A 24,627-nucleotide genomic window follows, 5' to 3' on the forward strand; every position below is an offset into this window, starting at 1 on the left:
GTTGGTAGGGTGATGTCTCTGCTTTTTAGTGTGCTGTCTAGATTTGCCATGGCTTTCCTCCCGAGGAGCAAGTGTCTTTTAATTTCTTGGCTGCAGTCCCCATCTGCAGTGATCTTGGAGCCCAGGAAAATAAAATCTGTCACTACCTCCATTTCTTCCCCATCTATTTGCCAGAAATTGAGAGGGCCGGATGCCATGATCTTGGTTTTCTTAATGTTAAGTTTCAAGCCAACTTTTGCACTCTCCTTCTTCACCTGCAACAAGAGGCTCTTTAGTTCCTTAATTATCATTATCAACTCACTATTTCCAGTTTTGGACGCTGGCTGTGTTCCTACAGTATGCTAACCATAGTTTACTCAACTGTGGGTTAAAATAAAATCCAGCTACCTTGATTTGCCTAACACACTGAGCCATATTTATTTAGCATGTTGTGAAAAATCAGTTTTTTAAGAAGAATGTAAACAAAGTGTAAGAGATCACATGAGGAACATGGAAAGTAAATCTTGTGTGAAGAGAGCGAAGAACTGAATATGTTCAACCTTGAAAGGAAACAAGGAGGAATTGGGAATTAGGACATGATAGCACTTAACACCTGAAAGAATGTAGCAATCAAAAAGCCCATTGTCCCAGAATATAGGACACATAATAATAGTCATGAGTTGAACATTAGGAAAACTTTTTTTGTATATATTTTTGGGTATTTTTAACATAACATAAATCATTCAGTAATTTGTAAACAGTATGTTGTCTGGGTAACATTTATAAGACAATCTTTAACAATTGATTTCTATAATCTATATTCCATATGTTAATTTCAGTTGATTTCCCCTTTCCCCAAAGTATCTTTCTTTGCAAAACATTAGATTAAAACAATTCTCATTATTTTGATAAACAACAATTAAGTATATAGCTTTTCCAATAATTCTATTTGTCGTTTTAGTTGCCTTATCATAAATCCTGTTACCATGCTTATTTCAGCTTATTTCTCCCCCCAAATTCTAAATATTCTTACTAGTGACAATTTTCTCAACAATTAACTACATTTAATTGGTGGATTTAATTTTATTTTTTCCATATAAGACCTCTCATACTTTTATATTTCTTAATCAAGAAGTAAAAAAGTAGAAAGAGAAAAGAGGAGAGAGACAAAAAAGAGGAAAAAAAGAAGAAAGAAAAAAGAAAAAAAGAAAAAAGCACTGAGATACAAAAAATAACATACGACTGAAGATAAGTATCCCTCCTAATTTAATATATATTTATTCCCTCAATTTTTTTATTCTTTTTGACCATAGCTCAAAATGTATTTAATCTATTTAAACTTTAAGCATTCCATTCAGTAGATCTAATCATCTAATTCTTTAACTCTCATTCAAAACACATTTTTATGCTTTTCTTATCGTCACATTTAAATAACTGAAATGTTTGCTTTGTTTAAATCATTTCAACTTTTTTTTACAGAAAGGAAAAAGAAAAAAACATATTGTATTAATTATAAAAAACCATTCCTCTAAGAGTAATATATTCCAAAGTTTTTCCATTTCTTTAGCCATATTCAAACAAATGTTTCTTATTGTATTAGTTAATAAAAAAAATCATCTCTCTAAGAGTAATATATTCCAAAGTTTTTCCATTTTTAGCCATATTCAAACAAATGTTTCTTTTTTAAGTATTCTCTCTGATAAGTCCCATCATCTATTTTCTTGATTTCCATTTTAACCTTTTTTCTTTGGCCATTGCCTTTCTTAATCAGTATGTTTTGCTGCATCATTCGTTTTTTTCCTCTCATTCTTTTCCTTATCTTCAAAGTTGCTTGGACATGTTGAAATATTTCCCATTTGAATTAAATCATGATTTTTTTTATTTTATACGGTTCCATCTTTAAGTCTCTATTCTCAGAATTATGTTCAGTCATCTCTACTGTATTTTCCTGGGAAATTTCTTGGGAGTGAAATTAAGTTGGAGATAAGTTGATTCATACTCTCAAGGTTGTTCTGTATTTCTTTGTGGTTTAAAATCATTGTCCTTTGAAATTGTTGCCGCTTATCATATGTTTTCTTTTGTAAAGTATTCAATGCTTCAGATTTGGTACTCTCACTTTGTTTACACAGCTGCATTTTTTAAGAACTTTAAGAGTCAAAGAAAAAAAATCCTCACCCACCAGTAGGTGTCAGCATTTGCTTATTTTTCAGGTCTTTCTAGTCTTTTTTTTTTCTCTCTAAAGGGTAAGTTTCACCACTTCCAGTAACCAAAACGAGGGAGTAGAATCCCCCTCCTTTTTCCCCCCGAGATCTCTTATTTTTGGGACTTTCTTCTTCAGGAAAATAGGTAGGATAGAGAAAATCCATATTCTTACCCAGATTCAAGCATGCTGTTTAAAATCTGCTTAGTTTAAAAGCTTATGACTTCTGTTGTTTTCAGCTGTGACTGGACATGGAGTTAGCCAGCCTTTTCTTCTGTTGGTTTCTGGGAGGCTTCTCCTGGACCGTTCGGGGAGACCTTCATCTCTCCTAAGTCCCTGGGATTCCCTTCCTTCATTCCACCCCTTCAGGGTGGGTTCTGGCCCCTTAGGGTCTCCAACAAAAAGAAATTTCAGCTGAAGGGTTCAGCATTCTGAATCCTCCGACTGCTCCACTGGAAAACAGGAACCGGACTGAACATTAGGAAAACTTATTCCATCAGGAAAAGTTTGACAGAGGAGCCAATTACATAAGCAAGTGATGATCTCACACTTACTGGATGTTTTAAGTAGTGGATGGACAACTATTGATTAATTTAGATTCCAGGAAAGGAGAATATTTATGGCTCAGGATTGAAATGAGGGACCCTTAGTGCTCTCTGAGCTTGGTTGTTTTCTTGCAGACATTTCATTACCCAAACTAGGTAACATCACCAGTGCTAGTGTTAGACTAGACTAGCACTGATGATGTTACCTAGTTTGGGTAATAAAACATCTGCAAGAAAACAACCAAGCTTATTAAGGACCCCTGATTTAGATTCCTCCATGAAACAGACAGTTGCATTTGAAAAGCATAGTGTGTTCAAATATCATGATTGTGATATGAAACTACCCATAATGAAACTACCCATAATCTATACAATTAATTTAGAATTATTCCCACTCCCTCTTCAATTAGACCCTAAGTGAGGATATTGAATTCTTAGAAAAGCACTTGGAATTTTCCTCTTCCTCCTTAAATGAACTGGGAATTCTGCTGACTAAACCTAATAAATCTCTAAATGTCTGTAATATTTAAAAATCATTAAAAATTTCTAAGTTGCTGCCTGGAATGTATTTGTTCCTACTGTTGAAATGCAAATAAAGTCATACTGAGAACATTTATCAACTGCAGAGCAATGAATATTTAGATATCAGTCATAACATGATTGTTTTTCCAATGGAGACTCCAAATTTCTTAATTTTATTAATGCTTTATTGAGACATTTCATTTTACAAATCAGTCTATAAGAATAGAATATCTTTTAAATATTTACATAAAAGCAATGAAAGGAACTCAGAACTTCCACCTAGTTAGTCTTGGATATGAATCTAGAAGAATAGTTTTTCACAGCACTGCTCATAGAGAGGCCAAGGTTTTCAAATAATGCTGAAAGTTGTACAAGCTTTTCAAGAAAGAGAGTTGAAGTAGAAGCCAAGGAACAGAATCCCATAATACAAATTGCTCAGCTTTAGAAGCATCACATTTTATGTACTGAGAAGGCATAATAAAGACCAAATAATGGAAATAGGATTAAGGAGCAATCTATGTAATATTTTTTGCACATTCTTTATTACAAGAAACATTAACATTTTCACTTTCTATGTATGAAATAATAGCAATAGGACTTAGACCTATATACCGCTTCACAGTGCTTCACAGCCCTCTCTAAGCAGTTTTACAGAGTCAGCATATTGCCCCCAACAATCTGGGTCCTCATTTTACCAACCACAAAAGGATGGAAGGCTGAGTCAACCTTGAGTCAGTGAGAATTGAACTGCTGAACTGCTGGCAGCAGACAGTCAGTAAAAATAGCCTGCAGTACTGCCTTCTAGCCTACAGTACTGCACCAGCACCATATATATGTATGTAACCCCAGAACATCTGAGATTCATAAGCATCAGTAAACTAAGAGATCAATTAGTCATGAATTGCTGTTAGTGAATTAGTTGTAGGAGATGATCAGGCTGAATCTGAGGAAGGGGTGAAATGCATCATTAGTCATGAGTCCTTTTGTGCCTAGAGATCTAAGTCCAGCTGACTTTGAATTCCTGTGACTCTTATTCCTGTGCTTAGGCAGTTTGGGGGGGGGAGCTGAAGTAAGCGGGTGTGGGTCTCATGGGGCACTTCCCCCCCTCTCCCACCTGCCTTGCCTCATTGTGGCAGCAGTGGCGCAATGTGCCACACAGCCTACTGCTGTGAGTGGCCACAGAAAAAGTGGGCCATCAGCCACACAGGCTCCTGCTGGATGGGGCTGTTGGTGCTGCCGCCACGAGGTAAGGCAGGTGCCATGAAAAATATAAGACATCTCCTGAAAATAAGACCGAATGTCTCTTTTGGAGGCAAAAATAATATAACACCGGGTCTTATTTTCGGGGAAACACGTTAGTAGTTCAGATTCTTGTAGAGAACGTAACCTTGCAACAAATCTTTATACCCATTTGAACTGCCTGGATCTCCTGATTTCCCTGGCACTTGATATTAGTCTTCCTTTCATTGCATGTTTTTTTGTCTAGAATAATCTGTATCAGGAGCCAGCAAAAAGAGGTTTCATTTTTAAAATTATTCTTGAATCATAGATTCAAGATAATCATAGATTCATAGATAATCTTCTAGCACAGTTCCCTGCCCAGGGCAGAAATCTTTGTACCATCCCAGATAAATGGCTGTCCAACTTTTGCTTGAATATCTCCAATGATGGAGCACTCATGACTCCAGGAGGCAGGCTATCCTACTGTTTCACTGCTTGAATCCCAGCTTTGGCTGAAGCAACAATGATGTCCTTTGCATAACAACTCACTGAATAAATGAGATCATGATGCTTATGATATCTCTTGTCTCTTATAATCCTCAGCATAAAAATGGTGTACAAATATAAGAGATTGGGAAAAAGTTGTACCGAGAAATGTATTTCATTGATTGTACATTTATCTAATAATGAACATTGTAACTAATGGGGTGCAGTTGACATTTTCCTGTTCTAGTGAAGTTATAACATTAAACTTATTTTATCTTGAGGGTCTCTATGCTTAAATGGTTAGTGCTTAGTAGAAGGCAACATGATGATTCTACAGCTTCGCTGTAGCAACTATAAGAAGCTTTGTAGATGGCTATTGTTACTTTAAAAAAAAAGGGTGGTGGTGGTGGCCAGAATGCTTAAAAATGAAGTACTTCCTTCCAGATACCTGAAGATTGATTTCAGTTAGACATACTTCTACTACCGGACTACATGCTTAGTTACAGTTTAATTGATTGCAAACAAAACCTTTGAGTTGCACCATCATTTGCTCTGAGTGCTTGAGGTCAACACTGCTCTTAGCCAGTGCCGAATCATTTGCAAGTAGCTGTCTTTGATGAATTATTATATTCAGGCTGTGCTTCTATCCAAATAGAAAAGGTAAGTTTTAATACATTCATCTATACAGTTAGAATTATTAAAAACATCTCTGGCATTTATTTTGTTTCTTCTAAAAGAGCATATCATCTGAATACCAAGAATGCATTTGGTAAGACAGATTAGCCTTTGACTGATGTGGCATACTGATTTCAAAGCTGAGAAAGAACTGAGATAAATTGTAATTCTCATGTAACTAGTACAACTTCCTCTCTCTTGCCCTCTGCCTCCTCCCTCCCTCCCTTCCTCTGTCTCTGTCTCTCTCTGTCTTTCTCTTTTTCTGTGTACATGCAGTGGTGGAATTCAGCCAGTTCGCACCAGTTCGGTACAACTGGTAGGTAATATTTGTTGCCCCGGCTCAGAATAGACTTCCGGAAGCGGCATCCACACAGAGAACCGGTTGTTCACATATCTGAATCCCACATGTCTCACAGACAGACATGTACATGCTTAGAAGTATGGCACATTTGACCTCTGGAAATTGTTTAGCTGTTATGATGCTTTAAATCTGATTTTTCTCCACAATGAAGATACTGGAAAGCAATACATAATAAGAATGCTTTCTTCTTTTGAATGGATGTATTTGAAGGAGTGGTGGTTTCTTAAAAAGGAATGAAGTCTGACCAGTTTAGGGGATTTTTTTTCCCTGTTGGTATCAAACCAAAAGTATTTATGCAAGCAATCAGTCCATAAAGTGATACCATCTATTGTGTAATCCAATGAATAATAAATAAAACAATAACCTGAATTGCCAGCAGCCAATAACAACAGCCTGCCAATCATGTTCTATCAAGTTTTGTAAAATCTTAACTTTGATTTTTGGCCTTTTTTTAAAGTAATCTAAAGTTGGTTATTTGGATCTGCAATTCATTTAGTATCTTCTGTTCAATAATTATTGGAATAATTTTAAAGAAGAAATTAAACTTTGTCTAGTTTAATGAAGAGAAGGACGAGGGGTCACACGATAGCAGTGTTCCAATATCTCAGGGGCTGCATAAAGAAGAGGGAGTCAAGCTATTCTCCAAAGCACCTGAAGGCAGGAGAAAAAGCAATGGATGGAAACTAATCAAGGAGAGAAGCAACCTGGAACTAAGGAGAAACTTCCTGACTGTTAGAACAATTAACCAGTGGAACAACCTGCCTCCAGAAGCGGTGAATGCTCCAACACTGGAAGTTTTTAAGAAGAGACTGGCCAGCCATTTGTCTGAAATGGTATAGGGTTTCCTGCCTGAGCAGAGGGTTGGACTACATGACCTCCAAGGTCCATTCCAACTTTATTATTATTATTATTATTATTGTTGTTATTATTATTATTATTATTATTATTATTATTATTATTATTATTATTATTATTATTATTATTATTTGCACAGTCAGCCAGATGTTCTGACTGGATTTGGCATTTTTGTCTACCTATCAAGTCCTTACCAAGGACCTGGGACAGGCAGATGTGGATGTTTGATGGTATTACAGATATCGTCGCATGATGGAAGCAGTTCCTAGTAAGGCCGCCTTTTGCAATTGACTAATGGTGAATCTGTCAATGCCAGTGGTGTTCAAGTGCTGCTCCAGTTGTTTTGGGATTACACCTGAGGCACCTATTACTATTGGTACTACCCTTGTTTGCCTTTGCCACAGTCTTTCTATTTCTATTTGTAGGTCTTTGTATTTTGTTATCTTCTCCAGTTCTTTCTCGTCTATTCTGCTGTCTCCAGGCACTGCCACATCCACTATCCAGACTTTTTTGTCTTTCTTATAGACAATTGTTAAGTCCGGGGTGTTATGTTGCAGGTGCTTGTCTGTTTGAATTCTGAAGTCCCAGAGCAGTTTAACTTTATCATTTTCTATGACTTTCTCTATTTTATGATCCCACCAGTTCTGGCTTACAGGCAAATGATATTTCTTGCAGATCTTCCAATGCACCATTGTTGCTACTTTGTCATGCCGCTGCTTGTAGTCAGTCTGTGTGATCTTCTTGCAGCAGCTTATCCATTGTTTCTTCAGCTTCTTTGCATAGGTGGCACTTACTGTCTATTGCTGTCTTCTCAGTTTTGACTTTGTATGCATTTGTCCTTAAGGCTTGGTCTTGTGCAGCCAGAATTAGTCCCTCAGTCTCTTTCTTCAACTTTCCTGCTCTTAGCCATTTCCAGGTCTTGTTATTATCTGCTTTCCCAGATATTTTTTTAATGTACTGGCCATGTAGTGCTTTGTCTTCCCATGCCTCTATTCTGTTGTTCATTTGGTCCTTCTTGTAGGCCAGTTTGGTCTCTCCAGTAGTCAGTAAGCCTTCCTGATATACTAATTTCAGTGCCTCTTCATCATTGTCCTTCAGATATTCTTCCAAAGCCATTTTTTCTTCTTCAACCATCTGATGTACTTTCAGCATTCCATGTCCACCTATTTGCCTTGGTAGACAGAGTCTGTCAATGTCACTGTATGGATGAAGGGCATGATTCATTATTTTTCTGGTCTTGCTATCCATTGCTTTTAGTTCTGCTTGAGTCCAGTCCACTATTCCATTTGTGTATCTAATGACTGGAATTGCCCAGGTGTTGATTGCTTTCACAGTATTTCCTCCATTGAGTTTGGACTTTAAGATCTTCTTCACTCTCTTGATGTATTCACCTCTAATCTTTTTCTTGACTTCAGTATGCTTAATGTTGTCAGCTTGAAGGATAGCCAAGTATTTGTAGTAATTTTCCTTATCCAGACTTTTAATGTTATTTTCATGGGGCATCTTGATTCCTTCAGTTTTCACTATTTTTCCTTGTTTGAGACTAAGTGTGGCACATTTGTCCAAGACAAACTCCATTGCAATATCTTGGCTATATATATGGACAGTGTTCAGCAGCGATTCTATTTCAGATGATGTTTTTCCGTACATCTTCAGATCATCCATATAAAGGAGGTGGGATAGTCTGGCAGATATTTTTGATGTTTGATAGCCATGTCCTGAGTTATTCAGTATTGTTGACAGAGGAAACAGTGCAATAACAAATAGTAGTGGTGATAATGAATCTCCTTGAAATATTCCTCTCTTGATATTAACTTCTCCCAGTCTTTCACCATTGACCTGCAACAGTGTCTTCCATTGTGCCATCGATCTTTGCACAAATTTTCTGATGTTTCTACTGACTCCTGTTATTTTTAGGCACTTGATTATCCAGTCATGTGGCAAAGAGTCAAATGCCTTTTTGTAGTCAATCCATGCCACATTCAGGTTGGTCTTCCTTTTCTTGCAGTTTTCCAAGATCATTTTGTCTATTAGGAGTTGATGTTTTGTTTCTCTGCTATTGGGGAGGTTTCCTTTCTCTTCGTGTGGAAAGAGATATTATTATTATTATTATTATTATTATTATTATTATTATTATTATTATTATTATTATTATTATTATTATTACAGTTCTTCCTAACCCAGTTTTACCTTTTTTCATTTTAAGATATATATCATTATATTATTCCAAATCTGTAAATAATTATTCTTAAATAAACTTTTCTTTCATTTTGTTAAATAAATTATCTAGCATTTAATCTCTGTTTGATGTTTATAATAAATAAATATATAGGCAGATTTGTCACAAACAAAAGGGTTGTAACTTTTCAACAGGAGGTTTATATTCCCTAATATTTTGGGGAAAAGAATTAAAAATAATAACATATTTTAAAGAAGCTGACAGATACCTGAAACATTTTAAGGAAATTCACATGCTGGGACTGTCTAGAAATACTGAAATGGTAGAAGCAGATTGCTTTCTCACTCTTGTTTTTCTTTTCTTTCTACATTTGGTATGAAAATGGTATAAATTGCAGATATATCCCCAGGCAGGAATCCTGTTATATGAATGTATGTCAAGGGAAAAATAGTTTGTACTTTGTATTATTTTTGTTGTTATTGTTGTCTTCACAATCGTTACCAGTCACAAAAAACACACAAAACAGTGGTTCATGATGGAAGCAAAACGCACATTAGCAGAAGCAGAAAACCTTGATCACTGAACTTTCTACTGAAGCAACTGTCTCATCCTTCACCATGTCTTCAGCTCCCACAAGCTTCACCAATGTTCTTTCTGCTCCTAACAAAGGAAATGGAAGCTGGAAAACTCCTGCAGTATATCTCTTCTGCATCATACGGTCAAAAGTTATTTGATTATTGTGAAGTTCCAGATGATACAACAGTAGCGGGCCTTATTCATGATGACAATGAGGGTGCTTACCACAAGGAGATTGAGGGGTTGGTGAACTGGTGTAAGGAAAACAGCCTAGTTTTAAATACTGGAAAAACCAAAGACATCATTGTCGATTTCAGAAAAGGCAGGCACAGCCACACTTCTCTGTGCATTAATGATTCACCTGTGGAGATGGTTACCAGCATGGTGTGCAGCTAACGAGTGGGCTGGCTTGGTCACTCAACAGTGAGACACTGGTAAAGCAGGCACAGCAGCGCCTGCATTTCCTGCATCACATGAGAAAAGCTCATCTTCCTTCTCTTATCCTTACCACTTTCTACAGGGGGACAATCGAGGGCATCCTGTCATACAGCATCACAGTCTGGTTTGGAAGCATCACTGCTTCAGACAGGAAGGCGGTGCAGAGAGTGGTGAGGATGGCCAAAAAGATGATTGGCAGTTCCCTCCCTCCCATCCAGGACATAGCACAGAAACGTTGCTTGAGCAGGGTCCGCAAGATTGTCTGGGACACTACACATCCTCTTCACAACCTGTTTTCCTTGTTACCTTCTAGGAGGAAGCTTCGTGTTATCCATAGCAGAACATCCAGATTTAGTCATAGTTTCATTCCATATAGCATTAACCTTGTCACCTAGTCAAGGAGAGAAGCAACCTAGAACTAAGGAGAAACTCCCTGACAGTTAGAACAATTAACCAGTGGAACATCCTGCCTCCAGAAGTGGTGAATGCTCCAACACTGGAAGTTTTTAAGAAGAGACTGGCCAGCCACTTGTCTGAAATGGTATAGGGTTTCCTGCCTGAGCAGGGGGTTGGACTAGATGACCTCCAAGGTCCCTTCCAACTTCTTCTTCTTCTTCTTCTTCTTCTTCTTCTTCTTCTTCTTCTTCTTCTTCTTCTTCTTCTTCTTCTTCTTCTTCTTCTTCTTCTTCTTCTTCTTATTATTATTATTATTATTATTATTATTATTATTATTATTATTATTATTATTATTATCTCTCAAGCTTCCTCCTTCCATTATATTTTTAAGATGGACAGTTTTAATATTTATTTGTTATGTATATATAGGGGTGTGGTTCTATACATATGTTGTATATAGTATGTTAGATGTGTGTCATGTATGTGTTCACTTTGAGAGCAGGTAGCTAAATTTCATTTAGTGTTGTGGCCACAGTAAAAAAAAATAACAATAAAGGTTATCTTATCTTATCTTATTAATGCATTCCAGTAAAATTAATATGTATGATTGCAACCAAGAGCGGTCAGCCATGAATCTCGCCCTCTCCTTCCCCCTCCTTCCTTCTTCTACCCCTTCCGGACTTCTCTGATATAAAAAATAGACAAAGGGAGAGGTTTTTGTCAGCATCCTTTTTGTTCAGATATCCTAATTACTAAAAAGGAAAAAGAAAGCATTAAGTATGCAGATGGATATCAATTTGTTTATATAATAAATTATTATATTAAAGCTATGGAATAGAACAGAGGTTCCCAACCCCCATATTGTGGACTAGTACCGGGCCATGGCATGCCAGCAACCGGGCCGCACAAACAAGCAAAGCCCCATCCTTGGGATGCAGGCAGCACACAAAACCACGCCCCCTCTGGTCTGCAGAAAAACCTCTCTCCACGGAACGGGTCACTGGTGCCCAAAAGGTTGGGGACCTCTGGAATAGAACAATAGGCCTGTCAATCAGTTCTGCTTTGTAGCATATGACCCATTGTCTATCCTACTATCTGCTTTTACTTTCCTGTCTATCCCAGTCCATGAAAGTCTTTCCAATATTTACTCTCTCAATGGCTAAGAAAATGTGGAGCAGGAATAGCCTTTATCTATTCAGCAGCTACTTGTTCAACTCTTCAGATCCAATCTGTGCAAACAGAAATATCATTTTTCAAAGACCGTACTCTTTCCACTGTGGTAATGCCATTCTCCAGGAAAAAGAGAAATGTGAAATTGCACATAGTAACATAAAATGTATATTTATTTATTTATTATTTGGATTTATATACCGCCCCTCTCCCGAAGGATTCGGGGCGGTGTACAGGGCAATTAAAATATACAGTAAGCATGATGACATTAATAAATATAACTTGCAAACATGCTTTATACTGGGCAAATTTGCTTGTAAGAAAATGGGTCTATTAGGCAAAAGTGAATGTAATACATTGATATTCAAAAAAAAGAAGACAAAATTGACATGGCGAAAGGATAAATATATATTCTACTAAAACTTTCATTGTCGTGTCCTTTAACTGTGTGAAATGTTATATCACACGGCAATGTTTTTTTAACCAAGGTACTTCAGATAGGTTAATTTAGAGAATATGTCCAAAATCCAGGAACCATGACTCCCGAGGGAATAAAATTTGGAAACTTTGTGGCTGCTTCAGTGCTACTGGCTGCTTCTGTATTGCTGTGTGTGCTGTTGTGTTCATGTGATCTTCACCTTCAATATTCTATGAAGTTTCCCAGCCAGTCTCACAATCCCTCTCTCCTTTCCCTGTTCACCCAGCAGAACTCACTTACCTGCCTACTGGAAAGAGGAGAAGAAGGGGTAAAGAAGAAACAAATGAAGGATGGGAGGGAGAAACAGAGAGGAACTTTTTTGTACCCTTCTGACCTCTACTACAGTCCCGCATTCCTTCCGTGACCACCAAGACACCTCTTGTGTGCCCCCATGCACCTTCAGGCACTCTTCCCAACTCAACCCACTCTTCTATACCTCTCATGCTCCAATGCAACCCTCATACATTCTTCTTAACCCATACTGTCCCCCTCCCCTCATGGGTTTATCATACTCTTAGGATCTGACTCAGTTGCAGTGCAGTTGCTCCACGTACTCACTTGTTCACCCACCCACCCCAGCAATTCCTCCTGGGATCTCTGCACATCACCAAAGTGTGTGACTCATGATCCAGAAGCAATATGCTGAACTCACTAGCAAGATTCACAGCTGTGAATCTTCCATAGAGAGTGCGTTTAAGTTCCCATAGGACCAATTGGCCTCTTGCTAGAAGCAACAGTAGAATCTGGCTTGCCCATTGTGGCACTTGGAATCTAGTTATTTACAACCCTGGCTTGTTGACTAACAACAACCTCATCTCTCCCTTGACCTGGCATCGTAAATGTTTGGCTTGACTTTGGACTGCTCAATTATGAAACTTGCCTTAGCTAAGTCTTATCTATGATTAATTGCTGTTTACTGCCACTTGTTGTTGGGATTTGCAGAAGCAAGTCTTCCCTTTAACACCCTGAATGCTTAGGAACTGTATCTAGCTTCTGAAGGGGTGCTAAAAGAAGCCAGGATGAGAAATCAGCCTATTTGACTGATGCAGCATCTCTTACACACACCCGTGACCCTCACTCACTCTTCTTGAACCACATGGTCTCCCTGAATGAATACCTTACCCAACCCACACAACACTTTGTGCACCCTTCTTGACCTTTGCCACTCACCTGCATGCTTTCCCCCCAAAATGTAGCATTCCTAGCATGCACCCACACACCCTTCCCAATAGCATGGCAATCTCATGCACCCCATATAACATTCTTGACATGCATCCCCTTGCTCCTTCCCCCACCCAGTAGCAGCCACTTACCTGCCTGATTGCCTTGTACTTGCAGTCTCCTGCTGGATTCCCCACTGACTTGCTCCATGCAAACTTCCAACAAGCAAAATAAGGAAGGAAGGAAGGAAAATTTCTGATGCTTGCTTTTAGTTTCCCACAACTCAATGGGAAAGCCAACATGAATTTAGAAGACACTCCCATTCCCACTGTGTTTTTGCACATATATGGACATTCTATTTCTCTGTGTATGTAAAGAAATATCTCTGAAATGGGGTACAGGTTGCCTGGTTGAATTTAAATGAGAACCTGGAATATTAAAGTCCCCCTCTGATGGTTCCCTTTCAGAAATTAGAGTGCTTTGATAATTCCTTTGCTGCACTTTTACCTTTGGTGGTCCTTGGGGTTGTCCTGATGCTTGTGCTCAATGAGTCAGCAGTTTTACTATGATTTCACAGTTATCACAGCTGGATGCAGCTTTAGATTGCTCCTTGCAATGCACGTTGCAGCACATTAGTTTTTCAGCTGCCATACAGTAGTATTAAAACAGATATCAAACTGTTCTAACTGCACTTTATTTTGTCTGCACCGTAGGCTTCATTGACTTCTTCAGGCTGGTAGTCATGAACAAAGCATATAATTGGCTGTTCCTAATCTTGCTGCTGGCTGCAATTGAGAATAGCAAGGGTTGCTTCTGTGACCATTATCCATGGACTCCCTGGTCTGGCTGTTCAAGGACCTGCAATTATGGGACTCAAAATAGGTATAGGTAAGTAGAAAATATCATGGTGATCACAGAACTGATACATTATTATCATTCAATCACCTTAAAAGGATATAAAAGGCCTCTGACTTTTCCCTACTTGCTTGCCTTCAAAAGTTGGATCAAAGCTTTAAGAAATATGCATTCACACCAGACCATGCTAATCCTGAGTCCTTGACATAACTGCCCAAAGAAATTTTCTTCAGAAGTCTACATAGGTTGGATTAAAGCTATTTATTTCAGTTGGGAATGATGGGTATTGCAATATAACACATCCAAGGAGAAGCCTGTTGTTAGGTCCCCAAACCAAAAACATATTTGGTGGTTCTTCAAAGTTCAGTTATTTATTGTTCCACATCTATAGGCAGAATCTTGTCAAACTGTAGCACTTTACTATTTGCATCTAGTAAATATTAAATATGTGCCTTGATGTTCTGGACCATCTAACTGCACCCTAAACTGTAGCCATGCTTTGTCCTTTTCAGCATGGACTCCAAGGATCTTAGTTTCCTTGGTTTAACAGATTCTTCTGGTCACAACGATGCTTTTTTTGGAATTCTAGGCAAATCAAAGTGGATGATTATTACCGAAAAAACTTCTGTGCACAAGTTTGCACCACCCAGGAATCCAGAGCCTGTAACCAGCAGACGTGTCCAATCAACTGCCAGCTTGGAGACTTTGGTCCCTGGTCAGAATGTGATCCATGTGTTAAAAAACAAGTAAGTAAAATGTAAGCTGGAAAAGATATAGACGTAGATGTAGAGAGTAAGGAAGCTGATCTTGAGGGAGATGCACAGGAATCATTGCTCAGGCAAAAGGGGCTCGGTATTTTTTTAAGTTCGGAAGATTGAGATAACATTTGAAAGCAGCTCAGGCAGATGCCTCCCAAGTTTACTAGAGTATAAGAAGGAGGAGGAGAAGGAAATACAGCACAATCAGGCTTGCAAGGTTCTTTTTATGTCCAACCTCAATAAAGATAGTTTCACTGTTTGTTGACCAGGAGGTGGCCTTTGGATCTATTGGCCACTTGACAAGCAAATGCCCAACTCATTTCAAGAGTGTCACATTTCTCACAATGTCAGGAATGTTTTTTAGGTCCATCTCTCAAGAGCTCCCAAAACACTGAAGGGGCCTCCCCAGACAATTAAAGAAATCTCAAAGGGGTGTTGTTCCCATTACTCTTTATTTAGATTCAGGTAACAATATACACTTGAAGGTGACTGCTAATTTCATAAAATAAGAACATAGTATAAAAATTAAGCTTAACCACCAGACTCTCCAAAGCTAACAGTGATAGATCCAATAGATGAGCAGATGCTGCTTGGTCCAGTCCAATATTGTTATTGTTAACAACAACAACAACAACAACAACAACAACAACAACAACAACAACAACAACAACAATAATAATAATAATAATAATAATAATAATAATAATAATAATAATAATAATAATAATAATAAAAATTGGAAGGGACCTCAGGCAGGAAACCCTATACCATTTCAGAAAAATGGCTGTCCAGTCTCTTCTTAAAAACTTCCAGTGTTGGAGCATTCACCACTTCTGGAGGCAGGTTGTTCCACTGGTTAATTGTTCTAACTGTCAGGAAGTTTCTCCTTAGTTCTAGGTTGCTTCTCTCCTTGACTAGTTTCCATCCATTGCTTCTTGTCCTGCCTTCAGGTACTTTGGAGAATAGCTTGACTCCCTCTTCTTTGTGGCAGCCCCCAAGATATTGGAACACTGCTATCATGTCACCCCTAGTCCTTCCCTTCCTATTGTCTTAGGAATTAAGTGGCTGCAGTTACAAATCCAGATGTGCACTGGGTACAAGGAACTATTTAATTCTCACCCCAAACTGTCAATAACACTGGTTGTCCCCATAACCCAGTTCAGTACAGCAAATGATATATTTTTACATAAGATACTCAGATTTTACAGGTGGGTTTGGAAAGGACGAGGGAAATAAACCCAATATCTATTTGAGAAGTACCAAACTCAAATCACTATTGTCTGGACTAACATTTTGGTCTCCATGAGAGACAGGGTGCTTAAGCTCCTTAACCAGGTAAAGTGCCCCCATGACCTTTTAGGCAAGTACTAATCAAGTCCAATCCTGTTATGATTTATTTATTATTTTGAGGTCAGCCAAGGCAGCTTTGGTGGTGCCAATTGCTTCATTCCCTTCTCTAAAAGTACCAGGATAAAATGCTCTCTGCTCACTTATTTATTATCCTTCTGTTTTTCAGTTTCGTACTAGATCCTTTAACCAACTAGCTCAGTTTAAAGGTCAACCATGCAATGAACCTTTGGTGGAGTCGCGACCGTGTTTTCCCACAAAACTTTGCAACATGGAGGAAATAAACTGTGGCAACAAATTCCATTGTGAAAATGGTAACTTGATAGTATCTTCCTTTTTATGATTTTGATGCATTAAAAAGACAAATAGTATAAGTACTATTTTAAAAAAGACAATAAAAGTAGTTTTTTTTTAAAAAAAGGACACATTCATGAAAATGAAATATCTTATTTTAGCAGTTCAAGAACAATTGTGATGAACAAAGGTAATAAAAACTGAAAAAGAATACTTGGTAAAACAGTAAATGCTGGTTATGCAAAAAACAGGAGAAGACTATTGAACATTTGGTATGTGGACGTAATATTATTATTCAGAGTATTTGGAAATAGTGACCATATTGATTCATTGGACTGAGAATTATAACTTATAAAAAGCAGCAACTGCTTTTTATAAGTTATAATTCTCAGTCCAATGAATCAATATGGTCACTATTTCCAAATACTCTGAACTAGAAAAAAATAGAGAAATATAAAGATCTTCAAATATAGCTGGAGTGAATGGTGAAAATGAAAATAATAGTGTGCCAATTGGTATGGATTGGGACGTATCAAAAGAACTGGAAAAGTATTTAAGGCACAATTACATGGAAATGGAGAGAATCTCAACTCATCAATTACAAAAAGTCTCAGTATTTGGAACAGCACATTTATTGTAATATTGTAAAAGTATCAAACCCAGAAATATCTTATAGACTAAGTGTAAATAGTAACAACAATAATAATTAATAATTGATTGTAATAACAATACCATTGGATGATCATCTATCCGAAATCATCTCTGCAATTTTAAAATGTTGCTTGGTACATTAACATCATGTATTGACTCTGGTGGCATGGAAGACACTGTATCTCTACATATGCTGCTAAGCCAGAGTCTTTGGGCATAGCTACCTCAGGCTGGGATCTGGAAGTGGCAGGAACCATTCCAGAGGTGGAGAAGCTTACAGTAGAGGAGGAACATCTATTGGCTGAGCGCAACTTCTTATTCTTTGACCCTCTTGTCAAATTTTTGGTCTCCTCCCTTGAAGTACGATGTGTTTCTATGTTTCCTCCCCTCCCCCCACAAGCATTCTGTATATTTTCAGTGATAGTTGTGGAGTTATCCCAATTTTACTGGCTAAGGCTACATATGCAGAATATTTCTTTCCTGCATAATAATGTAAGCCTTCATGGAAGTATTCATTCCTTATAGAGTCATTTGTCTGCTTTCCTGTATGGCTTCTAACTCCTTCTCCTCCTCCTCCTCCTCCTCCTCCTCCTCCTCCTCCTCCTCCTCCTCCTCTTCTTCTTCTTCTTCTTCTTCTTCTTCTTCTTCTTCTTCTTCTTCTTCTTCTTCTTCTTCTTCTTCTTCTTCTTCTTCTTCTTCTTCTTCACAAAAGGTCGTTGCATTAGCCAGAAGTTAAAGTGCAATGGAGAAAATGACTGTGAGGACAATTCAGACGAAAGGAACTGTCCACGTGTGAGACCCGTGTGCACTAGAAAACATGAGAGCATTCCTGGTGGGAACTTAATGGGCCTCGGGTAAGCCATGTTTAATGTGCTCAATGGGAAAGAGGAATAAGAAGCAATAATTCAAAGGAATGAAAGGCATAAGCCATGAAAAGAAAAGAAAACACATCTAACGCTAGTTTATATATAAAGACCATTTGTTATACTGTTTCATGCTTTTCTGACCTTTCAAACCATCCAGGCTTCCTCCATATCCATACATGGCTCCAAACATTACCACCTGTCCTATAGTTTTACATTAAAATGCTCAATTTCATTTAGAAGCAGTTATATGAGAAGAGAAGAGAGAAAGAAAGAAAGACTGCAGATAAACATTTACAAAAGAACTTGTGACAGATAAGAACATGGAAAAAAGGGAATCTAATCTAACTTTATCAAACTCGATACCTTCCAAGTATTTTAGATACAGCTCCCATCAGACAATAGGGCAAGTATGGTTAGATACAATAGGAATTATAATCAAGTATCTGGAGGTCACCAGCAATCATTTAAGTTATTGATGAATTTAATGAATCAGCTTTTGGCCTGTTTGCTCTGTTACCATATAAGCATGTGGCTTTATTTATTCTTCAGAAAAACACCAGCTTGAGTAGAACTCCCTCCCTTACTATGAATAATTAAGGAACTGGTCCAAGGTGCTTTGGCTGACTGGATGCAAAATGCCTATTGCTTTCCCTTAGATATCACATTCTGGCAGGAATGCATCGAGGTGAAGTTCTCCGTAATTCTTTCAATGGAGACACCTGCAGACTTCTCAAGACCAATGACTTGAGGAAAACATATCGTCTTCCTGCAAACTTAGAGTCTGTTTTCTTTCAGGTAACTATCAAACCATATTAAGCATGTAAGCTGTAAGCATGGGCTTTACTCACCAACAAGTTACGGTATATTTATATGCACAAATGCTTTACAATGAGTGCTAGGAGTGTCTGCAGGACTTGGTCAAAAGAGTCAACACAGTGGCTGTGAATGGAAACTCTGCTTGTTTTTGACATGTCCACAAGGAGGGAGAATAAGTGGAACTAGAGAAAGGAGGTTACAGACATGGCAGGCTCAACCTCGGCTTGAGTGGTGTGCAGGCGAGCAAGTAATGAAAAGTCTCAGCTCTTTGAAATAGGTCAGATCAAGAAACTGACATTTGTATTTACTACTAATTTATTGTTGTGGTCTGTCAAAAACCATCACTGCCCTTTTCAAGGACAACAAGGTCAAGATGGAGCTGTTCTGTGTCTCCTCACTCTTCATACTTTTTCAGAGTTCAGCAACCTTCAACATCCAAATGGCTTACCTTCAGATGCTGGGAGTAACCCATCATTGCAGGCTTTCAAGAAGAGACTGGACAGTTATTTGTCCCGAAATAGTTTAGGGCTGTGGTGGCGAACCTATGGCATGGGTGCCCACAGGTGGCACGCACAGCCCTCTCTGTGGGTACGCGCACCATCACCCCAGTCCTAGGCCTTCAGGTGGGTTTTATAACCCCTTTTTGCTTTAGGCCTCCGCCACCGTGTGCAAAAAATTAAAAGGTTCAATCAATCAATCAATTTCAACTTCTCGCGGGAAACAAAAAGTGTTGTGTATGTAAATAGTTATTAACAGGGCAAGCAAGAGATTGCAAACACATTGCAGCTTAGCAAGGTTCAGAGCGGGAAATTAAGGTGCATTCATTGGACGCCACAACCTAGGAGCGGGAAAAGAGACTCCATTGATTGGTTACAGTTCAAAGGCTTTCTCTATAAAAGGGTTGCAACATTTGACAGTTGACAGCTGACTTTGTGTATTCAATAAACTCGTTCATTGTTAAACCACTCTGAGTCCTCGTCAATTAGAACCAAACAACTGGCGACGAAGGTGGGATTGACAGAAGACCAGAGAATCGGCGGAATTGTCGCGAAAGGCGGCAAATTCAGAGCGAGTCACAGTCAACCGAGCGGCCGCGGCAGAATAAGAAAAAATTCTCCGAATGGCGCAAATCGGGTCATTGAAGGAATTCGACCCAAACTTCCCTGAAGATTGGGAAGAATACATCGGTCAAGTCGAAGGGTTCCTGTTAGTGAACGGAATCACAGACGACCGTAAAAAAGCGGCGGCATTATTGACGATCTGTGGCACACCGGTCTACAGAGTCGCTGTCGGACTGTGTCAACCGCAACCAGTCTCTAGCGTGCCTTATGCCGACCTCCTCGCTAAATTAAAGGTCCACTTTACACCCCGAAGGTCCGAACTCTTTTGGCGGCGCATCTTCGAAAAGAGGAATCAGAGACCGGGAGAGTCCATACAAAAGTTTGTCGCTGCCGTCAGGGAAGCCGCAGTACGATGTAAATACGATAATTTAGAAATAAGAATTCGGGACAGAGTAGTACTGGGCTTGCATGATGAACAACTACAAAACAGAATAATCGCCAAACCCACCGGCGATTTGCAGGAAGTGCTCGACGAACTTCTAACTTACAAGTCAACTGGGTATCGCGACCCCCCCCGCAGTAGCATGGCAGCAGCACCCGAGATCAACCAAGCGGGCTATGTGGACTGCGGGGAGGTGGACCAGCAGTGGGAGGAAGAGATCGCCGAAGTCTCCAGGCGATTTGGAAAGATGGCACCTAGACAACCCAGAAGCGAGGGGCCCGAACCTGGCCGCCGTCAACAACCCGCAACTCCGCAAAGACAACCGACCGGGGCACAACGACCGTGGCGGGACACCGCAACCAGACCGCGCGACAACGACAGCCAGAACCGATGCGGCAGCTGCGGCGGCAACCATCCCCGCGCATCCTGCCGATTCTGTACCGCCAAGTGCAGGGCATGCGGCAAGACCGGCCACATCCAGGCCATCTGCAGAAACCGCGCTCGCGACAACCGTCTGAACGAAGTCGATGTGTGGCCTGAGGGTAAGGTAACCCCTATTGCTAGTGGCAAGGAGACCCCTAAAAACCGGGTTAAAATTCCAAATCTAGGGGAGGTGGCGCGAATCAATAGGAGAAGGCCGGGAAGTGGTCACAATTTTCTGGATGGAAAATTAAAAATCACAGTCCTTCTGCAAGGGGTCCCTTGCAGAATGGAAATTGACTCAGGGGCTTCAGTGTCGATAATTTCCACTGAAACCCTTGAGAGAATTGAACAAAGAAGTGGAAAAAGAATTCCACTTAGTCCAACAAATATTCAATTAACGGACTTTCAAAAAAGTCCAATAAAAGTAAAAGGAAAGACCAGCCTTAGTGTAAAATTTAAGGGGTTTAAGGGGGTCTTAGAACTAATAGTTACAGAGGGGAATAGGACTAGCTTAATCGGACTTAATTGGTTCCCTGCCCTGGGAATTTGGATCGGGGGAATAAATTCAGTGATTAAAAATAAGACCCTCGAATCCGTCTGCAATGAATTTGCAGACGTATTCGATGGATCTCTGGGCATGTACAAAGGGCCCCCCATTAACTTCAACCTAGACCCCTCAGTAAAACCAATCAGGCTTAAGGCCCGAAGGGTGCCTTTTGCCTTAAAGGAAAAAATCGAGGCCGAGCTCGACCGGCTTGTAGGCCAAGGAGTATTAGAACCTGTTGAGGGCGGTTTGTGGGAAACGCCGATTGTCACACCCCTCAAACCCAATGGGGATGTGAGAATCTGCGCTGACTACAAAGCCACCCTCAACATTGGAATGAAAAAGCATGCTTACCCGGTCCCGACGGTGAAGCAGGTCCTCGCCACGATCCAGGACGCCGCCATCTTCGCCAAGTTAGACTTGGCGCATGCGTACTTACAGTTGACTGTTTCTAAAGAGGCTGCAGAGGCACAGACGATCGTTACCCACAAGGGGGCGTTCCGAGTCCACAGACTGCAATTTGGAATTGCAGCAGCTCCAGGCATCTTCCAAGAAGTGATGGAGAGGACCTTAAAGGGCATACCTGGAGTATGCCCTTACTTTGATGATGTCCTAATAGCTGGAAAGGATGAAGGAATGTTAGTAGAGCGGCTGGAACAGGTACTGGGTAGGTTTAGGAAGGCTGGGTTGAAACTAAAGAAGGAAAAATGTAGCATAGGGGTTAAATCCACTGATTTTTTGGGGTTCAGGATTGACAAAAGTGGAATCCACCCTACCCCTGAAAAAATTAAAGCAATCAAAGGGGCCCCAGAACCAAGGAACAAGGCGGAACTACAGGCCTTCCTTGGCTTGGTAAATTTTTACCACACGTTTGTGCCACACAAGGCTGCCATTGCAGAACCCTTACACAGACTCTTAGATAAGAAGACCCCTTGGCAGTGGCAGAACAAGCACAAAGTAAGTTTCCAAATTTTAAAAGACATCCTTTCCAGTAATTCAACTGTAACCCACTTTATAGAAAACAAACCAATCTACCTGGCGTGCGATGCTTCGCCCTATGGCGTAGGGGCTGTGATCAGCCACTTAGACAACCAAGGAATACAAAGACCCATTGCATACTACTCCCGCACACTAACCAAGGCAGAGCGGAACTATGCGCAAATAGACAGGGAGGCATTAGCCATAGTGGCAGGAGTTAAAAAGTTCCACGACTACCTGTATGGTAGGAACTTTACTATACTGACGGACCACAAACCCTTGCTGGGACTGTTTACCACAGATAAACAGACTCCCCAAATTATGTCACCCAGGATGCTGAGGTGGTCCATTTTCCTCTCAGCATACTCATTTTCCCTCCAATACAGACCAGGCAAGGACATGGGTCATGCAGACGCTCTTAGCAGATTGCCCCTAAGCACAACAGAGGAGGACCCTGCCCCAGTGGGACAAATAATGTCCCTACAGGACATTCCTGATTTGCCCTTAACTGCAAAAGACATTGCTGAGGCAACCAATAAGGACCTCACCTTAAGGAGAGTAATGACCTGGGTCATGAGCGGTTGGCCTAATGCCAAACCGGACGAAATATACAGTCCATATTTCAGGAGGAAAGATGAACTGTCAGTTCATTTGGGTTGCTTACTCTGGGGAACTCGTGTAGTTATTCCAGGAATCCACAAATCAGCTATTCTACTTGAATTGCATGAGGGACATCCTGGAATAGTAAGGATGAAGGCGTTGGCTAGGAGTCACTTGTGGTGGCCAGGACTGGACAACGACATTGAGGAATGTGTTGCCAATTGCCATCTGTGCCAACGTTCCAGGCCAGAACAACAACATATCCGCACACATAAATGGGAACAAGCTAGGAATCCTTGGTCCAGGATTCATATTGACTTTGCTGGACCCTTCCAAGGGTTAACGTTCCTAGTAGTGGTTGACAGCTACTCTAGATGGCTAGAGGTAGTACCGGTCAGCTCAGTAACTTCAGGCAGAACAATACAGGCATTAAGGGGCCTCTTTGCCACTCACGGGTTGCCGGATTTAATTGTGTCTGATAACGGGCCACAATTCACATCTATTGAATTTCAGGATTTCCTCAAGGCCAACTCGATTAAGCACAAGACTTCAGCACCCTTCCACCCCTCCACCAACGGATTGGCTGAAAGAAATGTGAGGACCACGAAGGACGCTTTAAAAAGAATTATTCGAGGTGACTGGCATCAGAGACTGGCAGAGTTCTTGTTGGCTCAGCACACGACCCCATGTTCTGCTACAGGGAAAAGTCCAGCTGAAATGAGGTGGGGCAGGAGACTATCCACCAAATTGGACAGATTGCACCCTGACAGACTGCAAACAAACATTGAATTTGACATTCCTAACAGAACATTTAAAGTGGGGGATTTGATCTGGGCCAGAAACTATGCCCAAGGGGACAAATGGATTCCAGGGGTGGTGACTGAAATCTTAGGTCCCCTGTCGTACACTATTGAGGGGGAAGGGAACAGGATCTGTAAAAGACACATAGACCAGCTGAGGAAAAGATCCAGTGGTTGTGTGCCAGTTGAGGGGGACCAAAGCATAGTAAGGGGAAACAGTACAGATAACAACAGGCCAGAGAGTGGCGTAGAGGAGGGGCAAAAGGACTCATCCCCTCGTACCCAACAACATTCAGTCAAATTGAATGGGAAATACCCCTGCGAAGTAGGCCAGTGACCACTGAATTACAAACACAAACTAATACACAAGACAGCACATCTGAAGCCAGTAACCCAGAGCCCAGGCCCAGCAGTGACAAGCAGCCAAGCAGTCAACCAGGAAGAGGGGTCCCTAGCAGCCAAAGTAACAGATACCCTTCTAGAATACATAGGCCACCAAAATACCTAAAGGATTTTGTAAAGAAATAACATCAACGGGGGGGTAAGGGGTGTTGTGTATGTAAATAGTTATTAACAGGGCAAGCAAGAGATTGCAAACACATTGCAGCTTAGCAAGGTTCAGAGCGGGAAATTAAGGTGCATTCATTGGACGCCACAACCTAGGAGCGGGAAAAGAGACTCCATTGATTGGTTACAGTTCAAAGGCTTTCTCTATAAAAGGGTTGCAACATTTGACAGTTGACAGTTGACTTTGTGTATTCAATAAACTCGTTCATTGTTAAACCACTCTGAGTCCTCGTCAATTAGAACCAAACAAAAAGATCTCGCAAAGTTGGAATTGATTGATTGAACTTTTTAGTCCCACCCAGTCTGCCGTTACCACCGCAGCCATGCCCACGTAATGGGCCACACCCACCCAATGGGCCACACCCACCCAATGGGCCACACCC

At 40.2% G+C, this 24,627-nt stretch overlaps 1 protein-coding gene across 1 annotated transcript in view; it reads left to right on the plus strand.

The window, feature by feature from the left end:
• Positions 1-13,984: 13,984 nt before the first annotated feature.
• LOC310636730 (complement component C6-like) overlaps positions 13,985-24,627 on the plus strand; it is a gene marked incomplete at both ends in the record, with an annotated part of 38,497 nt that continues 27,854 nt past the window's right edge. Inside the window, 5 exons of the mRNA XM_083356806.1 lie at positions 13,985-14,130; positions 14,687-14,843; positions 16,372-16,516; positions 17,860-18,001; positions 18,670-18,808. Of these exons, the coding sequence (XP_083212932.1) occupies positions 13,985-14,130; positions 14,687-14,843; positions 16,372-16,516; positions 17,860-18,001; positions 18,670-18,808 (729 nt within the window). The remainder of the gene's footprint in view (positions 14,131-14,686; positions 14,844-16,371; positions 16,517-17,859; positions 18,002-18,669; positions 18,809-24,627) is intronic.

Source organism: Vipera ursinii, assembly GCF_947247035.1.
Source record: "Vipera ursinii genome assembly, chromosome: 2".
In the NCBI taxonomy this organism is placed as follows: domain Eukaryota; kingdom Metazoa; phylum Chordata; class Lepidosauria; order Squamata; family Viperidae; genus Vipera; species Vipera ursinii.